The sequence below is a fragment of the Oncorhynchus mykiss genome, chromosome 13, assembly GCF_013265735.2.
Source record: "Oncorhynchus mykiss isolate Arlee chromosome 13, USDA_OmykA_1.1, whole genome shotgun sequence".
Taxonomy (NCBI): domain Eukaryota; kingdom Metazoa; phylum Chordata; class Actinopteri; order Salmoniformes; family Salmonidae; genus Oncorhynchus; species Oncorhynchus mykiss.
The window spans coordinates 45,529,398-45,555,266 of NC_048577.1; the positions used below are offsets into that span (position 1 = coordinate 45,529,398).

Sequence of the window (25,869 nt, forward strand, 5' to 3'; positions counted from 1 at the left end):
CTGGGCCTTCGGTCTGTTTTCAGTAGTCGGAGAGGAAGAAAAATGGCGGCTGCGACCGATCAGAAGCTGGACGCCAGCCATTGGTTTTGAGCTTTCTCACGTAAACCGAGACCGGGGCTTTACGGGACTACCACTTTGGAATCTACGCAAATCAAGCTTTCTGACGGTACCCGTTTTTCTGGGTTCTGTGAAGGCTAAATAAACGCAGAAATTGAAATTGAAAATAATAGCTTTTATATATAATGAGGGGGAAAAGAGGCAGGCCGCCCAAAACCCTGCGGATGCAGGAGCCTTCATCAGAGCCGGAGCGTGGCTTGAGACCCAGGAGGGAGTTGAGGGCAAAGGGGAGAGGTAGTGCCGAGGTTGATTTTGAGAGTCCCAAGAGGGGAAATAACTCTTCATCGAGGGGCAGGAGGAAAGTGGGATCATCTCGCGGTAGGGGAAGAGGCAGAGGTGGTGGTGGCAGAGGTACTAGGGGCAGACGGTCAATAGCTAGATCTGTGGTTTATGATGATCATGAAAGTGATGAAGACGATGATGCTGTGAGTTTGAGATCTGAGGAGGACGAGTTGATAGAGGAAGAGACGATAACAGACGAGGAAGAAGAGGCCCTCAACGAGGAGTCAGACCCGCTTGAGGAAATACTCGAGGAGGATGATGATGCCAGCTACTGTACTGAAAGCAGCTTTCGGAGTCAGAGCACTCATGGCAGCACTCCGGGTAAAACTGCAATATTGATCAAGCTGCTTAGATAATGATGGAAAACAATGACATTGTAACTAATTATAATTTGTCTGGGCGTATTTTCCTATGCATTAGTTCTTATAGTACAGGAAGCTGTATTGTTCAAAATGGAGAATGCACTGACTGTGTATAAAAACAGGCCTAGTTTGAGTTCAAAATTGTTGATGATGGACTGAAAGCTTTGCATTTAGCGATATAGGTAGTGCACGGGAGCCGAATTGCACATTTTTGAATTCTGAAACATCTTTAACTAACAGTAGTGTGCAATATGTTATTATAATTGTGTTTGCTAGTTTTGGATCTGACTTGGTTATTGCAATAGCTAGGTAGTTATAACGTACCTTATCTAACGTTAGCAAGCTAGGCTAACAAGTTAATGCCTGAACCTGCTAAACAGCTGTAAATGGAGATTTATCATTTAGAAACTAAAATGACCAACAACATTATATTAACATTCCAGAGTAGGTAACATACACTAATAACTGGAATGTTTCGTATTATAAAACAACACTTGATGATGCATAATTTCCTTGCAGGAGAATAGCTACTTAGCATGCCTAGCTAACGTTAGCTAGTTAAATACTTTCTCAAATGTGTCGATACATTTAATGAGACTATTAATTAACTTGGGGTTTTTCTTTAACCCACTCTTACTTATCATTAGCTCTCATATCCAGCATATTTTCACAGCTGAGAAGCAGATGAGTTCTTCAAGCTAGCTAGTTAGCAATGTCATGGGCTTGTGCTCTTGTCCAGGAGGACCCAGCTAGCTTGCTAGTAATCCACATCAGCTCGAGCTAATGACAGGACAGGGTACCATGTGGCACATTGTTTTGAAAATAAGCGCCCTCAATTTCACCAGTTGTAACTATGCGAGGAGAAGAAGTTTCAGTGATGCAGCACAATAATGTTTTACATTCCCCAAAATACATAATGGAATTATTAATTTCAATGTTAAATTAATATCTGTACTATTTAATATCCATAATATGTTGTAAACTTTGAAAATTAAATGCAGAAGTTATTTTTGTTTCAACACACTTATGATGCACATTTTCTTACACAATAGATAGAAGTAACAATTTAGATTATATTAAAGTTCATTATTATTTGTGGAAAGTATGTTTGACAGTATCTTTTAAATTAATGTAAGAAAGATACAAAACATCTGTAGAATAGCAGAAAAGTAATGATTATGTTGCTGTTGCAAAACATTATCACAGTGTTTGGATTAGACCCATTTTAAGAAGTATTTTTTTACATTGAAGGGAATGTCCATTGTGTTAAATTGTTGTTCTTGACTGTCTCAATTGCAATAATATAACCCCTCTCAATTTTCTTGGTTCCTAGGTTTAATACCCTTGCCAACTTTGAGTTGGTGTAGTGTTTCACCAAGTCCAAGACTTGATTTGTTTAAAGCGGACCTGGCACCAATATAAAGAATCAAACATATTTCTGTGGCAGTAGATTTCAGAGACACTTGCAAACTCTCCTTTTACATGGCCAAGGCTAACATTTGTTCACTTGTGTAAATTCTGTCTTCAACTTGTTGCTTTGAATTTTCATTAATCGATGATTTAAGCCCTTGAGACAATGTCATTCTGCTTTGTCTGGGTTTTATGTATGATTTACGGAATGCAATTTCAGTTTTAGTTTGCCATAATCTATGTGATTTAAAGACTCTCACTGCTCTCTGTCTGGCAGGGCGGAAGAGGACGCGGGTGCACTGCCCTCGCTCGCCCATCTTTGAGGAAAAGGAGATCCCTCCTCTGGAGCTGCCCAGAACCTCTGAGGACCTCCTGGTGCCCAGCGAGGAACTGCTCAACGTGTCCTCCATCTATGAGGTCCTGCGCAACTTCAGCACGGTGCTGCGGCTCTCTCCCTTCCGCTTTGAGGACTTCTGTGCTGCGCTGGTAGGCCAGGAGCAGTGCACGCTGATGGCAGAGACCCACACAGCCCTGCTGAAGGCCATCCTGCGTGAGGAGGACACCTCCAACACCACGTTTGGTCCTGCTGACCTCAAGGACAGTGTCAACTCCACCCTCTACTTCATTGATGGCATGACGTGGCCCGAGGTGGTCCGTGCCTACTGCGAGAGCGACCAGGAGTACCACCATGTCCTGCTCTACCAGGAGGTGGAGGACTACCCCTACGGCCCTCTGGACAGTAAGATCAAGGTGCTGCAGTTCTTGGTGGATCAGTTCCTCACCACCAACATCGCCCGTGAGGAGTTAATGTCAGAGGGGGTGGTGCAGTATGATGACCACTGCAGGGTGTGCCACAGATTGGGGGACCTGCTGTGCTGTGAGACCTGCTCTGCCGTCTACCACCTGGAGTGTGTGAAGCCGCCTCTGGTAGAGGTGCCGGAGGACGAATGGCAGTGTGAAATCTGCGTGGCACACAAGGTACCCGGGGTCACAGACTGTGTGACAGAGATGCAGAAGAGCAAACCCTACATCCGCCAGGAGCCCATCGGCTATGACCGCCACCGGAGGCAATACTGGTTCCTAAACCGAAGAATAATTGTGTAAGTAATTACTGGCCCCCACCCCACTTCCCTTGTTTTTACTTCAACAATATTATGCACCATCTCCATACCATACTGAGTGATCTCACCTGAGTGATACATTGTATTTTGTGATGTAATCAGAGAGTGGATGTATGTCCTTGAGGTTCTTAAAAACAAGTTAATCGATTGCCTTCAGAATTACTTAGTTGTTTTTTCCAGTGCTGAATTGCTTGGTATAACATCAGTCATGTCTTGTGGATAGAATAATACACATTTTGTTGCTGAACACTATGTACACACAGATTGCCTGAGAGTGTTGATTTAAACTTGGAACATATATTTTTTTAACTTGAATTTTAGTAGCTGGATGTTGCTGGTAATCACCCATGTTCATGTAGAAGCAGCCTGGATTAAACATTTACTGCGTGTGAAAAATGTAGCTGATTTCAACGATGACTCAATCTGAAGAGTGGGATCTATCTGACAAGCTGTGTCCCAGAGGGATCATTAGTGGCGGTTTGAGACATCAGCCAGCGCAGTGAGGGTGCTGTGATTGTTAATTGTGCCCTTAGTTAGGGTGTAACTCCTGTGCTGTGATGCCATAGCCCCCCTGAGAGTTTACTGAACTGCTGCTGGAGTATCCACTTCTTCATCATGTTGCCTCCTCCATTTGAACATATCTTCGCAATTGCTTGTAATTGGTCTCTCTTGCGAGAGGCAAACAAAAAGGAGTAAGGGCGCTGAAAAACAACATGCGTTCGAATGAAATTTAAGCTTATTGCCAATTTGCATTCAGTGTTGATTTTCCTTTGAAGTTAAGATATCTTTCTCTCGCGGGTTAACAATGCTTCATGCAGCATTATAGGCCGTACAATGATGCCATCTCATGATCTATTCATTAAGGTCCTTAAACCTGTTTTTATAAACAAACTAATTGTCAATTATATTCCATCTTATTTGTCACAACTCTAATAATGGTTGTTGACCTGTTATTCCAGTGAGGAAGACAGGGAGCATGATAAGAAGAAGATCTGGTACTACAGCACAAAGGTCCAGCTGGGAGAGCTGATAGAGTGTCTAGACAAGGAGTACTGGGAAAACGACCTGTGTGCCGTCCTCGAGGAGATGAGAGAGGAGGTGCACACTCACATGGACATCACAGAGGACCTCACCAACAAGGCCGCGGGCAACAACAAGGCCTTCCTCACGGCAGCCAACGGTAAGGATGCTGGACGCTCTGAATCACTGTCTGTCACACTGAAGCATTTTTAGCTGGTCCATGGCTTCTATGCATTGTCAATATAGAAATGTCAATGACGACCCCTAGGCTACAGGCTACATGTTGTGTAGCTCCTGTGAGATTACATTCCAATACATCTTTGGTGAGGAGAGTACATTCTCCCTCGTGCTGAAGTATGATTAGGATGGTTGATGTATTAGAACTGTCAGAGGGCTGCAGGTAGCCTAGCGGTTAGAGCGCTGGGTCAGTAACTGAAAGGTCGCTGGTTAAAGTACCCAAGATGATAAGGTGAAAAATCTGTCTGCGCTCTTGAGCAAGGCACTTAACTCTCATTTGCTCCAGGGGTGCTGTACTACTATGACTGACCCTGTAAAACAACACATTTCACTGCACCTGTCCAGTGTGTGACATTTAATAAGCATCGAACATCATAGATGTTGCTATTCCCCTTTCTTTCTCAGCCTTTTTACTTATCATGCAAACAGCGGTTTTCTTATTTCCATCGAAGGGAGAAGGTTGGTTTTAAACCAGTGTCGGTTTCTCTGTGTGGCTACTCTACTCCTCGTTTGTTGTAGAGCCTTCCTTTGTTTGTCCATTTCCTGACCACTATATCTCATAGTTTACACAAACCAAGCTTTATATGGTAAGCTTGCTTGGTTCTAGTTGTACTGTTTTGGGATCAGTCTCCTCGATTGTTAGACAATGAGGACTTTCTTTGACAGATATTCCAAAGACAAGGTAGTCAACGCAGAGTCTTTTCTCTCCTGTCTCGTTCCACCTGTACCATCTGTAGTGATGAACTGGCCTTGCTGGTATTTTATCCTCTTCAGAAGCCCACTGCTTCATCCTCCCTCTGTGGATACTCCTGTATCTCTCCCTATGAAAACCTCAGTTATGAACCGTTGGCAGGTGGGGAATGGAGACTGATTTCATTTTTCGTCTTCTCCTGTGACCCAGGATACTTTCACAGGCATAATGCTTTCTATATCCCTGATAGATTGGAATCTCTCTGTCTGCCTTTTATGGGGAGAGATTTTATACCATATCGTCATAGAACACATTATTGATCCACCACTCTCTTGCTTTTAGTGCTCAGACAGCAGTTTCATTAATGTCATCTCCGGAGCGTTGATCCACTGTCCCGTTTCAGGGAACAATAGTAGAGACAGCAAATCAGGAGTGACTCACTGACATGGGTTCTAATGAGTTGTTCTTGGTTTTAGCTGCCAATGGCTAACTATATTGGTGTTTAACTGTGCTGGTGATCATACGTGATGTGACTTGGTTATTATTACCGGTCACAATCCGTTTCCACTCATTCTTCACACAGTCTCAAGTAGTGCTAGAAGGTGTATTAGCAATCTGTAAGATTGAGATGTTTGTGTGGTTTTTCTCTGAAGGTGAGTGACTGCTTCTATGAGAACTAGGATGGAAGGGGTTAACCTAGTGACAAGATGATCTTGACACTGTTACAAGCATTATAAATAGGCCTATGTTACTTTCCAGTTGCAATTTTACCAGCTGGTATTATATTGTTTCAAAATGTGTAGGAGAGCAATATTGGAAAGCAATTATGGTTTGACTCCATTATATTTGTAATGCCATACTGTAATAGAAAGGCATCATTTCAACAAACAGGCTAGGGCTAGTGAGCCAAACAACTCCATTCCTTTTCTTATTGTCTAGCATAGCTTCTCTGGTTGGCAATTAGCGACTTGACACATCCCCTTGTATTTTTTGTTGTTGTATTTTACCCCCTTTTTTCTCCCCAATTTCAATCTTGTCTCATCGCTGCAACTCCTCAACGTGCTTGGGGGGGAAAAGGTCGAGTCAGGCATCCTCCGAAACATGTCCCGTCAAACTGCACTTCTTAACACCCGGCCGCTTAACCCGGAAGCCAGCCGCACCAATGTGTTGGAGGAAACACTGTTCACCTGACAACCGAGGTCAGCCTGCAGGCACCCGGCCACCACAAGGAGTTGCTAGAGCGTGATGAGCCAAGTAAAGCCCCCCCGGCCAAACCCTCCCCTAACAAGGACGACGCTGGGCCAATTGTGTGCCGCCCTATTGGACTCCCAATTACGGCCTGTGATATGGCCCAGGAACGAATCAGGGTCTGTAGTGACGTCTCCAGCACTGCGATGCAGTGCCTTAGACTGCTGCGCCACTCGGGAGCCCCACATCCCCCTTGTTTTAATGCCTGAAAAAAAAAACATTACAGCAGTACATAATAATGTGGTAAACAGCATGTAGCCCTACTGATTTACATAATGTGGTAAACAGCATGTAGACCTACTGATTTACATAATAATGTGGTTAACAACATGTAGACCTACTGATTTACATAATAATGTGGTAAACAACATGTAGACCAACTGATTTACATAATAATGTGGTAAACAACATGTAGCCCTACTGATTTACATAATATGATAAACAACATGTGGACCTACTGATTTACACAAGGTTGAAATGTCGTCTCCGGTCAAACAGAGCTAGCATGGTGTGTGGGTGTTGGCCATTTGCTTATCAGCTGTGTTGTTGTTTGTGTAGATGAGATCCTGGAGCGTGTGCAGGGCAGGCAGGAACGGCGAGCAGCGGAGCAGGCAGAGAAGACCACTACAGACACCACCAAGATAGAGGAAGAGACCCCCACACACTGCTCTCAACTACCAGACCATAGAGAGCTCCAAGACCCCGAGTATAAAGAGGAGGCAAGCTCACAAGGTAAGATTGTAGTTGCTCTTTTATGTGAGTTGTGTATTGCCTATGAAGTCCTTTTCTGGATGCATATTTCATGTAGCCTTTTGAGGATAGCTACAATGTTTTTGTTGATCTGGTGAGGCGGTTGTGTGTTAAAGATCCAGAGTGAGTCTTGTATGTTTCACAGCAGCTGTAGCTCCCCCTGCTGGAGAAGAGAACACCACCGTCCACCCCCCTAAGCCTGGCTCGTCCACCCAGGACGGCACTCTCCCTAAACATGAACCCCCTAAGCCTGCTGAGGTGTCCTGCTCTGCCGCCTCTGAAAGTGGGGAGGCCTCCATGGAGCCTGAGCAGGAGAGGCCAGGTACATGATGGAGAAAGCACCCAGCAATCCGCATCTCTCCTCCCAGCCTCTCCTCCTTGTCACACCTTGCTGTGGCTATGCATGTGTGCATCCATCATCATCGGTCTCGTGCTCTGGCAGTCTGAAAGCATCCTCCATACTGTAGTTGTGCTTAATGTGATGCGATTGCTGCCACTGGGTGCGTTGCTTTGGAGTCACTGCTACAGGCTTTTTGCTGCTGCTGCTTCTTGGCTTGATGATGATCTTCATGCTGGTTGGCTGCTCCTCAATGTGACCATTTGTTGATTTGATTATTGGCTGTGTTTGGTAGAAAGTCTACTAAAGAGTGCTCTTGGACCATTAAAGCTAAGTTATTTGAGGATGAGTGTGTCTTGAATGGCTGCAACATGGTTACACAGTATGCCTTTCTCTATCTACTGTCTACTAATTCAATACATAGATTACTAACAGAGGGAGTGGACTCTGTTTGGCAGCCTTCACTTAGTCACCCAGTCCAGAGTAATGAGTGTAACAGAGGGGGCTCTACTCTGCCACAGTACTGCTCACCTCAGTATCACTCATTAAACTGACCGCTGTTGCTGACTTACTGAGTTAATTATCCTTCAGGTATAAACATATTTTGTCTTAAGCATTTTCTTACTCCTTAAAGCACTCTGCTTTTCACATCTGCTTATGTAGCCCATTATTGTATCCCTTTATTTCTGTGGTTTTCTTTTCCAAGAATTTGTCTTTCATCCATCTTCATATGATCGAGATCTGCCTGGTTATTTTCTTCCTTCAACAGATGCATTGTGCCTTTTTGCGGGATCTTGTGCTCTTGCCATCCATTTTGTGTTCCATTGTCTTTTGTAGTGTTCAGCATGCAAGGCTGAACAGTGCTCAGGAGGCTGTAAGTGTAGCCTGTTGTTATTCTAGTCACCTTGTTCATTGCTTACATGTTCTATTTTCTCAATGCATTCATTGTGTTATCCGGATCCTGATGCGGTGCATTGTCTGGTCCACACACTGTGAACTTGTTCTCAGATAATGGCGTTTCGGCATCCCTGGCAGGCAGCGCCCACCACCCTAAGTCTGTCACAACCAGCCTCTTATTCTCGCCCCAATTCATTGGGGAAATTGGCCTCCGTTCCTTTAGCGGAAACAAAAGGCTGGCTGCCTGCCTGAACCTTCCACCTGCTCCCTCAGCGCAGTATATACAGCAGGGCCATTTTAACCCGCAGCTCAGATACAATATCTTTCTTAATTTGGTTCTGCAGCCGCGTTGTGCACTGCTTGTGTTGTGTTGGACTGTGTTTTTAGCCTCATCTGTCAGCCTGGACTGCTGAAGTGCAAAGTCTTGCTCAGACACACTGATTAAGCATTTCCCTGGTGTTATGCTAATTGTGCATGATCATTAAGGTGAGGCAGGGAAGGCATCAAGCCAAAAGCATTCTGTTTTTTACAATTGTCGTGGATTACAGGTTTTACTTTTTAAGATGTTTATCCGTGTTTGCTCTGCATTGCCGTCATCATTTGCAATACTTTGTCAGTATAGACAGCTAGTGCCTGGTGATGCATGTTTTCACACAAAGGGGGCCTAAGGGGTTTGTGCTGCTCATCTTTTCACTGTTCAATCCTCTCCTCCTCCCCAGATGATAAGCCTGAAGACTCAGAGTCCCATGGAGAGGAGGACCCCTCTGCCCAGTGCCAGCCTACTCCCCCACCACCACACCCTGTAGACGAGAACAGCAACAGCAGCCACCACGTCTCAGCGCCTGGGGTCCTCAGGAGGCCTGAAGAGCCAAACCTCGCTGACCGGTGCTCTCAGTCCTCCATCACCAGCCAGGACGACACGGGTACGCCGTTACCATACCATTCATCCACTCAGGCCTCTGGAGGCACTCTGTTACTGATGCATGCCCTGACTCATTCAACTGTCAAGGGCCTTGACTACCAAGTGACATTAGAGATACTGTTTGTATCTTTGAACATTGCCTCCGCTGTGCTGGTTTTTGGCCCAATTAATCATGAATCCTTTATTCATGATTGACTTCTCTCTTTTGATTAATCATCACTGATATTAATGATGTGTTCTGTTGCTCGCAGGTGAAGGCAAGGAGAGTGGGAATGGTGAGGGGTCTGGACAGACTAACAATCGCATAGTGACTCGTCTGCGTAACCCGGACAGCAAGCTGAGCCAGCAAAAGACCCAGGGAGATGGCAGCCCTACACCCAGGGACAGCAAGGAGGTGAGACACCAACCAGACACTGTTAACCTTCTGTCGTCTCTGTGGAATTTCTCCCACAGCCTAGTCTCTCACATTAGGAGAAGGCAGCCTTAGCAGGATCAAATGGATTGTCCTGTTATATTTTCAATCATCTAGACTGAAATCCAGTCCTCTGTTCCACATTGACTCACTTTATTACACAATGTTACACAATTCATTGATCTCCCAATTGCCAAATCCCTATGGATACGATGTCTCTCTTCTTAGCCATGTCTCTACTCAGCTCAGTAGAAATATCCCCTTGTGTCTCTCCATTAGACATCTCCTGCCAGCTCTGAGAGTGAAGTGGCTCTTCTGGGTACTGTGAGGAAAGACTTGACGGTGAAGGACAACCTGAACAACTTCTTCAAGCTGGGCCAGGAGGGCAAGTTCCGAGTCTACCACAACCAGTTCAGCACCAACACACTGGGCCTCAACAAGCACCAGCATCGTGAGGACCACGACAAGCGCCGCCACCTCTCCCATAAGTTCAGCCTAACCCCCGCCGGGGATTTCAAGTGGAACGGCTCCATCCACGGATCCAAGGTGCTGACCATCTCCACCCTGCGGCTCACCATCATCCAGCTGGAGACCAATGTCCCCGCCCCCTTCCTGCACCCAAACTGGGCCTCGCACAGGTACGCTCCAGAACAGACTACTTACTCTGACATAGGAAAGTGGGGTTCAGAACTGTTTCACACAATGGAGAAATGGAATATTATTGACTGATAAGGTCATGTGTGAAATCATGTTTTGCTGTATAGTGAGGTTGTGGGTTTGGGATTTTCCAGGACAAACTGGATTAAAGCGGTGCAGATGTGCAGTAAGGCTCGGGAGTTTGCCTTGGCGCTGGCCATCATGGAGTGTGCCATCAAACCAGTGGTCATGCTGCCTGTCTGGAAAGATGCGCTTGGACACACCAGGTAAGAGACATTAGTTGTGAATCAAAGGACTTAATTCATTGCTGAATTGAGTTTTGAGTCATAGTACATCGACCCAACTCATCCTGCTCTCTGCGGTCTAGTGTACAATGCTAAATTATATTGCTTCACTGCTCAGCTGATTATGAAGCATACTGTTCACCTCTCTTCAGTGCAGAGGTCTGTAGTGGTGTGGGCAGTGTATGCAGAGAAGCTGACGCTTTTCCCATGAGTGAGAGGAGGTTCATTGTTGAAGATAATGGAGCCCTGACTAAACAAGCCAGAGTCACCTTGCTGTTTTAATGTATTTTTTTCACTACCCCCCCCTTCAGGCTCCATCGCATGACCTCCATGGAGCGGGAGGAGAAAGAGAAGGGGAAAAAGAGAGAGAAAAAACTGGAGGATGAAGAGACTATGCAGCAGGCCACCTGGGTGAAGTACACCATCCCCATCAAACACCAGGTAAATCTGGGTTCACTTTCCTCTCAAGTCCTGTTTGGGCTTTTATGACTGCCTGATGTCTGACAACATAATCTTCCCATCTTTTGTATGCGATTGTGTAGTCTTTTATCTAACTGGTTCTTTCTCTCTGTGTGTAAGGTGTGGAAGCAGAAGGGGGAGGAGTACAGAGTAACTGGGTACGGGGGCTGGAGCTGGGTCAGTAAGACTCACGTCCATCGCTTTGTTCCCAGGCTACCAGGGAACACCAACGTCAACTACCGCAAAGCACTCGAAGGTAAGTGTTTCTTCTGTACACGTATTATCTCTGTCTTATCTCACTGATGATGATCAAGGGCACTCAAGCTGAAAATGTGGCTCCAGCTTGCCTCGGTATAAATTACGTGCTTCATGTGTTTTCATTTTAATCTCTCTACAGCAGCTAAAACTGGCAAAGAAAATGCAACATCCTGCCCGAACAAACGAAAATGTTTGCCCAAAGCACCAACGAGCTCGGAAACCCAGGCAAAAGGAGAGTCTACTCCAATTACTGAAGAAAAAGACCAGGAGGAAACCTCCACCATGGAGTCATCTGGGAGCACTTCACCAGGAGAGGGGCAGACTCTGAAAGAGAAGGAAGAAAAAAATATCACAGACGTGGAGGAGAAGAAAGATGATCAGGTGGAGGAGAAGACTGAGGACAAGATGGATGTTGACCCCAGTCCACCAGACACCTGTCTCAGTGAGGAAAAAGGTACAATGATATTAGTTTTCATCAATAAACAAAGAGGGTCTCCTGCTGTTTATCTGAATAAGACATTTTTATTAGATGACATTTGGTATTTTCCCCATTCCTACTATGATTGGCTGTGTTCTATATTTATCTGGTACTTAGCAGCTGTCTTTCAGGTCTCGGAGTTAGCATTTTTTGGCTAATATTATTCATTGAGTTCTCTCTCTTTTAGGTATAGTGGACAGCAAATGCCCCTCATTACTGACTGACCCTGCTGTGAAGGAGGAGCCCGGGGAGGAAGAAGAACCTAAGCAGGAGGACTCTGAGGCCAAGCCACCTGTCCGCCCCTTCAACTGGGATGTGGTGAACGTCAGCGAGGGCTTCCAGCTCCGTACGGCCTACAAGAAGAAGGTGAAGACGTCCAAGCTCGACGGGCTGCTGGAGCGCAGAGTGAAACAGTTCACCCTGGAGGAGAAGCAGAGGCTAGAGCGCCTCAAACAGCAGTCAGCCCTGGCCAAACACACAGTCTCCAAGGAGAAAGTTAACACAGGGACTCCCACCACCATCAAGGCTTCTACAGCAGACAAGTTAGCAGTGACACCGTGCACAAGTCTGAAAGCTGAGGGACAAGCAGACTCAGTAGTTAAAGACACAATTGTTAAAAGGCTTGACTTTGACCAGGAGCAGCCAGTGAAATTCCAGCCCTCAGGAGAGGCAGATAATCTGGACGTCAGATTAGGCTCCACCTGTAAACCCCAGGCAGCAGGAGCCACAGGCCCCAACCTCAACACCACAGGGTTGGCCAACCATGAGAGCAGCGTTCAGGGCAATGGTGGGGATGCGTTATCTCAAACAGAGCTGAATGGAGGCTCCCAGAAAAGCATAGACGTCAACAACAAAGTCAATTTGACATCTGTAGAACCGGCTTTAGGTGCGGCCAAACCTCCCAGAGCAGAAGTGATGATAGCAGGAGAAAACGGTAGGAAGCATGGTTATGAGGAGACAGAGCAAGGTAATGGACAGAGGGAGATAGAAAGCATGGACGTAGACCAAAGCGAACCACATTTAGTGCAGGTGAACGGGAAAGACGCTGTTGACACCAAGACTCCTGTAGACTCAAAGATGCACTCAGACCTGGCCAAAGAAGTGGACACCAAGGTCATGCTCCAGATGTTAGAGGGTGAGATCAAAACACTGCCCGTGAAGGAACCTGTCAAATCCATTATGAACGGTACTCTCTCTCAGGACGGGTTAAAGGTCAACAACACTGTGTTAGCCACCAGCCTAGCCCTGGAGGACGTAGAGAGAAAGGCTCGGACACCACAACCTGACTACTCCGTCACGTCGTCAATGTTAGGGCCGCCCACTGGTGTTCCCACGGTAAGCAACAGCACCAAGTCTGAGCCAATGGAGATTGGGCAAACGGCATCCAATAAGATCACCCCGTTTCCTATCCCCACTGCAGAGGAGTCCAGCTTGAGTAACAACACCACAGTGAACAGCAGTAGCAGTACTGAGGTGCTGAAGACCATCACCCAAGTTACCACAACCACTACTACCACCATGTCAACAGAGTCTCGCACGATGCAGATGGCCAAGGTCTCCAGCAGCACTAAGCCTGCAGTGACGCCTGCTGCAGAGAGCAGTGCTGTATCCACCCTCACCACCATGACCAAGACCACCGTCACCAGGGTCAGCTCCCCGACCCTCGGGGCCGCCGTCTCCGAGGAGACCAAGACTGTTGTCACTGCAATGTTGACAGATGCCAAATCTGGCCCCTCAGGCTCTTCAGTCACCTCTATGACGGTCAGTAAGGAGTACTCCACCAGAGACCGTGTCCGGCTGCTAAAGTTCTCCCGCTCCAAGAAGACCCGCTCTGGCACGGCCCTCCCCTCTTACCGCAAGTTTGTCACCAAGAGTAGCAAGAAGAGCATCTTTGTACTGCCTAATGATGACCTGAAGAAGCTGGCGAGGAGAGGGGGCATCAGAGAGGTACCTATCTTCAACTACAACGCCAAGCCAGCACTGGACATCTGGCCTTATCCCTCCCCCAGACCCACCTTTGGAATCACGTGGAGGTTAGTCACGTAGTTGACCCTTAGCCATTAGGCTGCCATTGACGCAGTGGACCATCTCATATGCTGTGCACTGAAATGAAAACACAGAAAGACAACAAACAATACTTGGGCTAAAACCATTGAGAACATGGAACCATGTACATTTGTCCATATAGCTATTTGGTTAAAGGTTGTTTTGATAACACTCACTGACTTGGGTCTCCTATGCAGATACCGTCTCCAGACTGTGAAGTCTCTGGCGGGGGTCAGTCTGATGTTGCGGCTGCTCTGGGCCTGCCTGAGGTGGGATGACATGGCTGTCAAGCCCTCTCCTGCTGTAGGAACCACCCGCACAGGTGAGAGCACAGCAATCCTACCCTCCTCTCCCTCTTTCTGCCCTCATCCTTCCTGTCTCTCAATTTGAAGATGAGGCACCATTTCAAATGGACATATTTCCTTTCTGCTTTCCCCAGAATCCTCGGAGACGGCGATCACCACAACAGAGATCATCAAGCGGCGAGATGTGGGGCCGCACGGCATCCGGTCTGAATACTGCATCAGGAAGATCATCTGCCCAATTGGCGTTACCGAAGCTCCCAAAGGTAAAAGGATGAAACTGCATCCCAAATTGTCTTAGGATCACCCTGTCACAATCCTATAGTGGTCTCATTAATATTTGCTTTGGATTGCCTTGCTCAGCTTGCTCCTCACCTCTTCTAGTGTTCTCTCTCAAGTACCTGAGTAGGCAAATCCTTTGCAATATAAGTGAAAATATAGAGTTTGAGAAAGTTGTTTATCCCACAATACAAAGGATGACATTAATTGACAGATGTCGTCTTCCTCTTTACCTCATTCTCTACCTCATCCTTTCTCTGTCCTCCTGGGTAGAAACTCCCACTCCCCAGAGGAAAGGCCTGCGCTCCAGCGCTCTGAGGCCAAAGAAGCCTGAACCGGCCAAGCAGACTGGACCCATCATCTTAGAGACGTGGGTGGCCGAGGAGGAACTGGAGATCTGGGAGATCAGAGCCTTTTCAGAAAGGTGAGCAGGTGGACTGTCCTTAGCCTTGTTGCTGGGGCTGGAGAGAATAAGCTGCTGTACTGCTTGATATTATGTGACCTTTGAACCTATACTTCCCTCAAGATGTCTTGTTGTAACCCTGCCCAGGTCTGTTGTCATTGAATGTAGTATGACTAACTGACTTGTCCTCTTGTGGTCCCAGGGTAGAGAGAGAGAAGGCCCAGGCTGCAGACCAGGCTAAGGTTAGTAGAACGCTGAAGACAGCAGAGGAGGCCAAGGCCCAATTGGAGGCTCAGCTAAAGCACCAGAGATTGGCTGCTCAGCAGGTGGGAAGATCAGACAAGTTTCCACCTTGCACTATGGTGACACCTAGCCTCCCTACAATCCACCCCCCCCCAGCCCAAACCTGGGGGGCACAAACACTAAACACTGGGAGCTGGGACATTTCAAGGGCCTCTGTTTGGGTTGGTTTTGATCTGAATAATTGTCCTTTTAAACCATGTGCAATTACAAATGTGTATTGGAAGTTGTGTATTATTCAGAGGAGACTTGTTCACTCTGTACTCTCACTCTTTTACTCTGGTCTCCTCTTTCCAATGAGTTTGGTGTTTCAATGTGGTTTAGCATAGATTTAGCATCTGAACCTTTGCGTTGTAGAAACGGTTGGAGCAACAGAAGCCTGGTGCCTCCACCCCCACCAGCACCCCTACAACCTCAGCTTCTGGCACTCCGGCATCCCTGACCAGCCAGGTCACCCCGGGGACTAAACTGGTCCTGGCCACCAAGCTGGGGACACCTGTCACATTCCAGCAGAACAAGAACTTCCATCAGTCATTTACTTCCTGGGTCAAGCAGGGCCAGGGTAGTCCAGGTGAGTTTGGCGACGACTAGCTGCTCATACAAAATCATGGCGGTGGCTACTGTGGGGGTGTGTTTTAAGTTAATAGTGATTCTTGGTAGCAGTGTTGAAATATTATTTTTCATATTTCCATGTTTTTGGTCAGAAGGCATTTTCGTTCCCCATTCACTTTTTAGTGGTGGCCATTGAAGTTCACTCGTGGATGTCAAACTGTTACAACAACAACAGATCATTTTAGTGTTTGGATTCTTCTTTTTTCATTTCACCTATTTTGATAGATATTTACGGTATGTTGAATTGCCTTAATGGCCAGTGGTGTCCACTTCCTGTATCGGAAACCCAGTCAAGTGTGGGGCTGGGAAAGAGAATTCTAAAAACATTTAGAATAACTTTTGACTCCTAGAAAAAAGTTTCAGGCTCATAATCAGTTAATCAGTCCAAAAAGCATTATGCAATGGCTTTGTTTGAATCGAAGCTGGGGGGAAAACACCCCTTAGTGGACACCACTGCTATACACCCTGGCTGTTGTGGTTGCAATTGCACACGGTGTGTGACTGCAGGTGGGGTGTGTCTTGCAGCCTCCACTTGCTCACGGGCCACCGTGGCCAACAGCATGGTCACCACCTCTGGACAAACGTTCCAGATCTCTGCCAGCCCGGTGACCATGGCTGGCCAGGTCATCACCGCCAAGCTACCCATTCCGGCCAACAGCAAGATTGTTACGGTCAACATGCCAACCACACAAGGAGGTATGGATAACCTTGCCGTCTGTAAGGTTTTAGCCGGCATGATCGCATTGACCAGGCCTACCCCCACTCAGCAGGCCTACCCCCACTCAGCAGGCCTACCCCCACTCAGCAGGCCTACCCCCACTCAACAGGCCTACCCCCACTCAGCAGGCCTACCCCCACTCAGCAGGCCTACCCCCACTCAGCAGGCCTACCCCACTCAGCAGACCTACCCCAACTCAGCAAAAGCATGAACCATCTCACCCCAGTGGAACCTTTGAGGGGCTTTGAGGTGTTGCTTTTGGTTTTGAGTGTGCTGGCTGCCCTAATACGTAGAAAATGCCACTGATTTATACAAGAACATTCTAGGAAGGAGGACCCCTGGGATGCCCTGTCTTTCTCGCTCAGTAACAGACACAGTAATGGCTGTCCTGTCTGTCAGATTATTGATCCAATGGAAGCTTCCTTACGGTATCGTGGTTGGACTGCGTCCCAGACAGTCTCAACACAAAATACCTGTTCTGCTTGATCCATACAGTCTGTCCAGGTCATCTGCAAGAGGGGCAGGTGACATTTCTCCCACTGATGGCTGTGACTTGCCAGTATATTTGGAGATGTGATTCAACCTAGTATTTCTTTGACAAACTGAATTCCTAGTTCCATGAGCGTTTAACAAGGGCGTTTGACTTGTTGTAAATCTCATTATTGAGGTTCAACACCCTACTGTTGATCTACTTGTAGTGAGTTCACGCTACTTAATAACACAGTCCCTCTCCGTCACAGGTATGGTGCAAGTCCAGCAGAATGTCCTGGGCATTATTCCATCCAGTACCCCAGGCAACCAGCGGACCTACTCCTCATTCCAGAACCGCAGCGCCACCATCAACATCAGACCCAACACCTCCACCTCAACCACCACTCAGCCGGTAGAGAATAGACATCCGAACAGAGCTATCCCTCTCTCTCTCACATATTATTGCTGTCTTTTTCCCTCTTATGCTCTCCCTTGCTCTTTCTTTGAGTTATAATCTTAATTGGAATGTGGTGAAATTAGCATAATCATGTGTACAGTATCATTTATTTGTGTTTTGTTTCTTTGGCCCAGGTAATTTCCACCGAAGCCCAGATCCGTCCGGGCATGACGGTGATCCGATCGCCCCTGCAGCAGGGCACCACCATGGGCAAAACCATCATCAGAACCCCCTTGATGATGCAACAAGGTATTCTACCAGCCAGTAGGTCTCTCCTCTGCCGCCTCCCAACCCGTGGCTGCATGGCTCTGCTCACTCCTCAGCATGCACATTACAGACTGTCAGCGACATTGCTTTGTGTTGATATGTTTATACGTATTCATTTTATTCAGATGGAAACTGTATTGGTAGTCCTCCGATGTTAACTTTATGTATGACCTCCAGTCAATTCATTCATGATAAGTCACCTGATTTGTCTTGGGACTGTCCCATGCACTTTTCCTATTTAAGGCTACTTGTGTGTCTGCCTCACTGTCTGTCCTCTAGGCCAGCAGCAGGTGGTGACTCAGATCATCCGGGGCCAACCTGTCTCCACAGCAGTTTCCAGTGCCAGCCCTGTGCAGACCAGTGCAGGCCAGAGGATGCTGGGTGCCGCCCCGTCCCCCCGTCCTGTCACTCCTGCCACCGGGCAGTCCCCATCACCATCCACCCCCCAAGGCAGCCGACCACAGCAGGGCCAGGTCAAACTCACCCTGGCCCAGCTCACCCAGCTAACGCAGGGGGCACAGGTGAGGAGCCACCTGCTCTCTTTTACACCTACTTTCACACATACTCTCACACTCCTGTTGGATGTATTCTCTGTGTGTTTCTATGTTTGACTGTGTGTTCCAGGGAGGGAACCAGGGTCTCACAGTAGTAATCCAGGGACAGGGACAGACCACAGGCCAGCTGCAGGTCATCCCCCAGGGGGTGACAGTCATCCCAGGGCCTGGGCAGCAGCTCATGCAGGCTGCCATGCCCAACGGCCAGGTGCAGCGCTTCCTCTTCACCCCAGGGGTAACAGCCCCTGTCCCCAACCCCGCCACCACGGCCAGTGCTGCTGTCACCCCTGTCACAGCCACCACAACAACACCCTCAGGGCCAGGTATGAGGCCAGGCCACTTCAACAAGCATCGTACACAAGGCTTTGCAGAGTTGTGAATTAGAATGTTCATTTGGATTGGTCTCTAGTTTGTGTAGATGTGTTAATACTGTGCTGCTGTCTTTCTCTTCTCCGTTGCAGCACTGTCTCAGCCTCCAGTTCAGACTCCCGCCACCTCTCAAGCACCGGCACCACCAGTCCAGCCCCCTCAACAGGCTATCGCTCGTGTCCAGCCCCCTCAACAGGCTATCGCTCGTGTCCAGCCCCCTCAACAGGCTACCGCTCGTGTCCAGCCCCCTCAACAGGCTATCGCTAGTGTCCAGCCCCCTCAACAGGCTATCGCTCGTGTCCAGCCCCCTCAACAGGCTATCGCTCGTGTCCAGCCCCCTCAACAGGCTATCGCTCGTGTCCAGCCCCCTCAACAGGCTATCGCTCGTGTCCAGCCCCCTCAACAGGCTATCGCTCGTGTCCAGCCCCCTCAACAGGCTATCGCTCGTGTCGAGCCCCCTCAACAGGCTATCGCTCGTGTCGAGCCCCCTCAACAGACTATCGCTCCAGTCCAGCCCCCTCAACAGGCTATCGCTCCAGTCCAGCCTCCTCAACAGGCTACCACTCCAGTCCAGCCCCCTGCCCTCGTTCCTGCCCCCCCTCCAGTGTCCACATATCAGACTCAACCCCCTCAGGCTCAAGTCCACATTCCCCTCCAGTCCCCCACTGCCTTACCCATCCAGCAGATAGCCCAGATCCCAACCTCTCCACAACCGGTCCATATGAAGACTCTCTCGGTCTCCCCCTCCGTCACCCAGGCCACAGTGAGGCCCATCCAGGCCCATGCTCAACTCCAGCCCCAGGTTACGGCTCAGATCAGGCCCCAGCAGCAGCTGCAGCTCCACCACCAACCCCAGCTGATCACAGTGCCGGGGCTGCAGCAGCAAGTCCAGGTGCTGGGCACCATCCAGACCCACGTGGCGGCCCAGCTCCAGGCCCAGCAGGGTGGGGCGGTGCCCCAGCAGATCAAGCTGCAGCTGCCTATTCAGATCCAGCAGGCAGGAGGCCAGGTGCAGGCCCACCAGATTCAGAACGTGGTGACCATCCAGACAGCCAGCATGCAGGACCACCTGCAGAGGATCCAGCAGCTCAGAGAGCAGCAGCAGAAGAAGAAGCAGCAGGAGGCCAAAAGGGAGCAGAGCCTGCAGGCCTCCAGCGACATCATCCAGAAACAGGTGGTGATGAAGCAGAATGCTGTGATAGAAAATCTGAAACAGAGGAAGACCATGACTCCAGCAGAGCGGGAGGAGAACCAGAGGTATGGCTGTCATTATTCACAGACATGACCCTTACAAAACGACATTAATATGAATTACAGTACATGTTTTATCTATTTGTCAGTTCCAAAACCTTATTATGCTTAATCCTACCAACAATCGCCAACTATTTTGTGTTAGTTATATTTTGTCTGATTTCATGATGAATATGACAAGCCCTCCCTTCCTCTATCCCCTGCTGAGCAGAATAATCGTCTGCAACCAGGTGATGAAGTTCATTCTGGACAAGATCGACAAGGACGAGAAGCAGGCGGCTAAGAAGAGGAAGAAGGAGGAGTCTGTGGAGCAGAAACGCAGCAAGCAGAATGCCACCAAGCTCTCGGCTCTGCTCTTCAAGCACAAAGAGCAGCTCAAGGCTGAGATCCTGAAGAAGAGGGCTCTACTGGACAAGGAGCTGCAGCTGGAGGTTCAGGTCAGTGCCATAGTCACCTCTGCATCATAGACCACTGTATTGTAGTGCTCCAGTAGGGTGTAGAAGTGTGATATTGGATGTGTTGAGAAATATTGCGGCCACTGCCCAGGAATTCCTTACATTGTGATACCAACTCTCCCCTTCCTTTCCCCTGTCTCTTTCCCCTTCCTTTCCCCTATGTCGTTCTCTCTCTCAGGAGGAGCTGAGGAGGGACATCAGCAGGCTGAGGAAGGAGAAGGAGAAGGCCCAAGCTGCAGCCTCTCAGGCAGCCGCTGCCGCAGCCCAGGTAGCCTCATCCCTCTCCCCCACCATGGCCTCGCCCTCCTCCGCCCACAAACGCAAGAGGGACGACGAAAGGGACTCGTCCTCCGCCAAGCCCAAGAAGAAGAAGATGATATCCACTACCTCAAAGGATCACAAGAAGGAAGTCAAGCTGTACTGTGTCTGTAAAACGCCCTATGACGAGGCCAAGTAAGATACGGATGCACCATATCGGGTTCCCATTGAAACACTGAACATGTAACTGAACTGTAGCATGTATGTCAAAGACGTTGAACTTAAGTCCACATGGTTTCAGGTTCTACATTGGGTGCGACCTGTGCTCCAACTGGTTCCACGGTGCGTGTGTGGGCATCACGGAGAAGGAGGCCAAGAAGATGGATGACTACGTCTGTAATGGCTGCAAGCAGGGCCAGGACTCACAGGACTCAGAGGGCACCACGGAGGAGCTGTACTGCATCTGCCGGACGCCATATGATGAAACACAGTATGATAACACAATACTAATAAGGTTATAGCTTGGGTGAACTGAATGTTATAGGTCCAAATATCCCTGACCTGTACTTCCCATGTTTTTTCTCCCAGGTTCTACATTGGCTGCGACCGTTGCCAGAACTGGTACCACGGGCGCTGTGTGGGCATTCTGCAGAGTGAGGCCACCCACATAGACGAGTACGTGTGCCCGCAGTGTCAATCCACGGAGGACGCCATGACCGTCCTCACACCGTTAACCGACAAGGACTACGAGGGTTTAAGAAGAATCCTGCGCTCCTTACAGGTATGAAAGCCTGTGGTCTCCTCTTCAGTGTCTCTACTGATGATGCATTTGATATGGATATGGCCAGAGTTGGGAGTCACATCATGTACCCTGTCTTGAATAAATGAAATGACTAAATGAAACAACGTTGCATTGCAGGACCAGTGTTCTGGTCTGGGGCACTACATTCTCAACATACTTCAGTATACCTCACTGTTGTAAATCTAGTGAAACATCTATTGTTCTGTTAACAGGCTCACAAAATGGCGTGGCCGTTCCTTGAACCAGTAGATCCCAACGATGCTCCTGATTATTATGGCGTTATAAAGGAACCGATGGGTAAGGGCAAGGGCAGATCTCTAAATCACTGTAATGTAATGTGTAATGTAATGTGAATAGACTGTCGCTATTATTTCACATCAAATTTTATTGGTCACATACACATGGTTAGCAGATATTAATGCGAGTGTGGCGAAATGCTTGTGAGAAAAAACATTGTAATCTTTAATGTGTTGGAAAGTAGACACAAAATGTGTACTTGGCTAGTGTTTATGTTGATAGTTTAGAAAATATAATAATTGACCAACACATTTACCTTTGCTCACCCTTCTCTATGTTTCATCCCCAGACCTTTCCACAATGGAAGACAGATTACAGAAACGGTATTACAACAAGCTCACTGAGTTTGTGGCGGACATGACCAAAGTCTTTGACAACTGCCGCTACTACAACCCCAACGACTCCCCCTTCTTTCAGTGTGCCGAAGTTCTGGAGTCATTCTTTGTACAGAAGCTCAAAGGTTTCAAAGCTAGCAGGTAAGTTTAGAGCTCTCATGACTCCCAAGGCTCTTCAGAGGCCCTGTCATTAAGTCTCCTGTTACAAAACACTCCCTCTGTCATGCTCCTCTGCTTTCCATGGTCTCATCTGACATTAGGGCATGGCTAATGGCTTTTCAGTCATATAATGTTCATGACACTCCATGTGACTTTGATTGAATCTGCTTTTGAGAATTTCCCACGAACACCCTTTTTAATCTTTTTCATTAAACCATGCATCCGTGTCATGCTAGTTAGCCTCATGCACTCTCTGGGCATGTCCGTTTGTGTTGTAGTAGCCTGACTTTGGCTGTGGTCTTCCCCACAGACCTGGCTGTGGTTTGTGGGATGCAGAGTCTTACCAAAGCCTACAGGGCTGACTTCAGCTCAGACATCCTCTCTGCAATAGTTTTCAGTAGAGCTTCATTAATGTTTGTTCCATCTCTATGTCATGCATCACCTTGCATTGTGTGTCTTTCACCTGTACCGCATGCATTTGATTTATGCCACTCATTCTCTCTTTCTTGCAGATTGTGATGTCATAAGTCTGACGTTATAGCTGGAGTCTGAGCTGGATGCTGGGGTCTCTAGTAGTGAATCATGGAACTTGCTGTTTCATAAACAGTGGAAATTCTGTGTGATTATTTAAGATTTAAAGAAATAAACACACAAACACACACAAGTGTTCTATCAGTGAAACAAACCATGCTTAAAAGTACATTTACAAGTATAGAAGCCAAATTCCAAAGATGCCTTCCTGTGACAATCACAAAATGGCAGCCATGTTGACACTTACAAATCAAGTTATCAAGGGATATGCTTTTTCTCTATTATTTTGGTAATTTTACCATTTAAAATCGTATCAATTATCAGCAAGATAAGTGTCAGGGAAGCTTTTACTTAGAAATGTGTAAATAAGCATCACCCAGAAATGCATTTTGTATTAGTAGTTAGTTATTCTTGGAGAGGGAGATATAAAAACAACATTTGTGACCACATGTAAAGCTGTATATTTTATTATTATATATTTATCAAATTAAGCCTCTCTTAATTCATGGCCTTCTTTCAGCTGATTTAAATATCATGCATTCGTAATGAATGGGCATGATTTTAATATAGTGCACAGGTTTTGTAGGTAAATTATAGCTTAACTACTGGTTGATTTATTATTTGGATGTTTTAAATTTAGTGATTTAAAAAAATAAGATTGATATTGTATGGTTTTTAATCCTTTTGTGAAGGATTATTTTATGGTTAAAACAAAGAGAGCCTATGGTCAGAGGAATTTATATAGACTTAAAATAATAAATAAAATGTCACGGCTTAAGTAAATTGGACCCCATGCCTTACTGCATGAAGGTACCTCGGGATGTAGACGTGAAGCACCATTTTCATTGACTAAGTCATTCCCAATGAATTAGACCAACATGGCTGCTCTATCTCCTTCCTGACCCCATGGCATCCATTATTTGTATCATTGTTTTGTTTTTTTGTTCATGTCAGTATGTTTAAACTATTCATAAAAATGTTTAAAGATTCTCAACTGTTCCCCTTTTCCACATTCTATAGGTCTCATAACAACAAACTACAGACTTCAACCTCTTAGTATATACCACATATGTGAACAACAAAAAATTGCACTCTGCGAGAATTGGGTTCAATTCTGAACAATTAATCCATGTTGGGACCTGGCTCCTGTGCTTTGTGACCTCCACTCCTCTCCCTCCTCCTGGCCCCACTACGCAGCCCCCAAAGGAAGACTCTCCCTGTAAGACCAGCAGCGCTGCTCCCACAGAACTGTCAGGTGGAGCTGCTGCCTGCCCACCTCTGCCACATGGACATTTGACAAGGAGTTAAAATGGAGGGTTTGAATAAAGGCATTTCTGAAAAAGGTTACCTTGAAGAAAATACTTTCTTTGGAGATCTCACGTTTCCTTGTTTGTTCTTCTTGATTTGATTCTTTGTTACCCCTCTAGCCAGTTGAAGAAATTAAGAAAAGCTTACGCTTCCATGGCCATGCCCATAAAAATAAAAAACATTTGACGCCTGTTTGAACGTTGAAAAATGTTGAGCTGAGTTGCACTCAGTGTATCAGATTGCACAGGGACACTTAGGTGTGTCTATACCCTTTCAATCACTTTATTAGAGGTGGCGTGAAAGATACATCTCATTGGGAAGGACTTGCTTGAGTTTGGACCGACTGGCTTTCTGGACACTAACAGTTTGAGTTTCAGTCAAGCTATGCTGAAAGGAATAAAGTATTTGGTATTAATTGCCCAGCAGTAATGACACTGCTAAGGATAAAAACACAATGTATTTGAAGGTATCCTGCCCTGTTTGTAAAACTTGTCAGATTTAGATTTTTTGTTTTTGTATTACAGCTGAAGAGATTGATGTATATGAAACATAATAAATGGAGAAGACTGAGCTCTCTTCCACTACTGAAAGTGTTGGCATATGCTTTTGTGAAATAAATTGCTTTAGCTATATGAAAATATTTTTCCCTAAAGCTTTTACAGTACATTCAAAGTATTCAGGCCCCCTTCACTTTTTCCACATTACAGCCTAAATCTAAATTAAATAGTTGTTTCCCCTCGACACACAATACCCCATAATGACAAGGTAAAAACAGGTTTTAAGGAATTTTAACAAATGTATAAAGAAAAATATTAAAATAATAATCCCCATTTACATAAGTATTCAGACCCTTTACTCAGTCCTTTTTGAAGCACCTTTTGGCAGCGATTACAACCTTGGCTCTTCTTGGGTATGACGCTTCTAGCTTGGCACACCTGTATTTGGGGAGTTTCTGGAGATCCTCGAGCTCTGCCAGGTTGGATGGGGTGGCGTCGCTGCACAGCTATTTTCAGGTCTCCAGAGATGTTCGATTGGGTTCAAGTCCGAGCTCTGGCTGGGCCACTCAAGGACATTCAGAGCCACTCCTGCGTTGTCTTGACTGTGTGCTTAGAGTCGTCCAGTTGGAAGGTGAACCTTTGCCTCAGTCTAAGAACCTGCTCCAGAGCACTCAATCAATGATCTCTCTGTTCTTTCCCTCGATCCTGACTAGTCTCCCAGTCCCTGCCGCTGAAAAACATCCCCACAGCATGATGCTGCCACCACCATGCTTCACCGTAGGGATGGTGCCAGGTTTCCTCCAGATGTGACGCTTGGCATTCAGGGGAAAGAGTTCAATCTTGGTTTCATCAGACCAGAGAATTTTGTTTCTCATGGTCAGAGTCCTTTAGGTGCTATTTGGCAAACTCCAAGCGGTCTGTCATGTGCCCTTTACTGAGGAGTGGCTTCCGTCTGGCCACTCTCTACCATAAAGGCCTGATTGGTGGAGTGCTACAGATATGGTTGTCCTTCTGGAAGGTTCTCCCTCCAAAAAGAAACTCTGGAGCCCTGTCAGAGTGATCATCGGGTTCTTGGTCACCTCCGTGACCAAGGCCCTTCTCCCCAAATTGCTCCGTTTGGCCGAGCAGCCAGCTCTAGGAAGACTCTTGGTTGTTCCAAACTTCTTCCATTTAAGAATGATGAAGGCCACTGTTCTTGTGGACCTTCAATGCTGCAGATATTTTTTGGTACCCTTCCCCAGATCTGTGCCTCGACG

General features: G+C 47.0%; 1 protein-coding gene across 11 annotated transcripts; it reads left to right on the top strand.

Annotated features, from left to right (window-relative positions):
- On the top strand, positions 1 to 24,706 carry LOC110485192 (nucleosome-remodeling factor subunit BPTF). Of its 11 annotated transcripts, none has more exons than XR_005035567.1 (32): positions 1 to 720; positions 2,449 to 3,271; positions 4,252 to 4,472; positions 7,047 to 7,220; positions 7,384 to 7,560; positions 9,192 to 9,395; positions 9,646 to 9,788; positions 10,086 to 10,444; positions 10,598 to 10,729; positions 11,059 to 11,188; positions 11,327 to 11,462; positions 11,604 to 11,918; positions 12,130 to 13,975; positions 14,186 to 14,310; positions 14,428 to 14,556; positions 14,843 to 14,993; positions 15,175 to 15,298; positions 15,630 to 15,843; positions 16,410 to 16,580; positions 17,343 to 17,485; positions 17,665 to 17,794; positions 18,077 to 18,318; positions 18,422 to 18,674; positions 18,813 to 19,977; positions 20,183 to 20,408; positions 20,605 to 20,879; positions 20,986 to 21,174; positions 21,273 to 21,465; positions 21,699 to 21,783; positions 22,073 to 22,259; positions 22,790 to 22,896; positions 23,829 to 24,155. XR_005035567.1 is itself a non-coding variant. In XM_036941260.1 (32 exons), exons 1-32 carry the CDS (start codon positions 243 to 245, stop codon positions 23,863 to 23,865), a joined length of 9,138 nt encoding a protein of 3,045 aa, XP_036797155.1. In that variant the 5' UTR covers positions 1 to 242; the 3' UTR covers positions 23,866 to 24,706. The 11 variants fall into 11 exon arrangements, 10 of the variants coding, with proteins under 10 accessions (XP_036797155.1, XP_036797154.1, XP_036797151.1 ...); XM_036941260.1 differs by lacking the exon at positions 22,790 to 22,896 and having other exon boundaries at positions 12,130 to 12,706; positions 12,746 to 13,975; positions 23,829 to 24,706; XM_036941259.1 differs by having other exon boundaries at positions 22,790 to 24,706.
- The last annotated feature ends 1,163 nt before the right edge of the window (positions 24,707 to 25,869 follow it).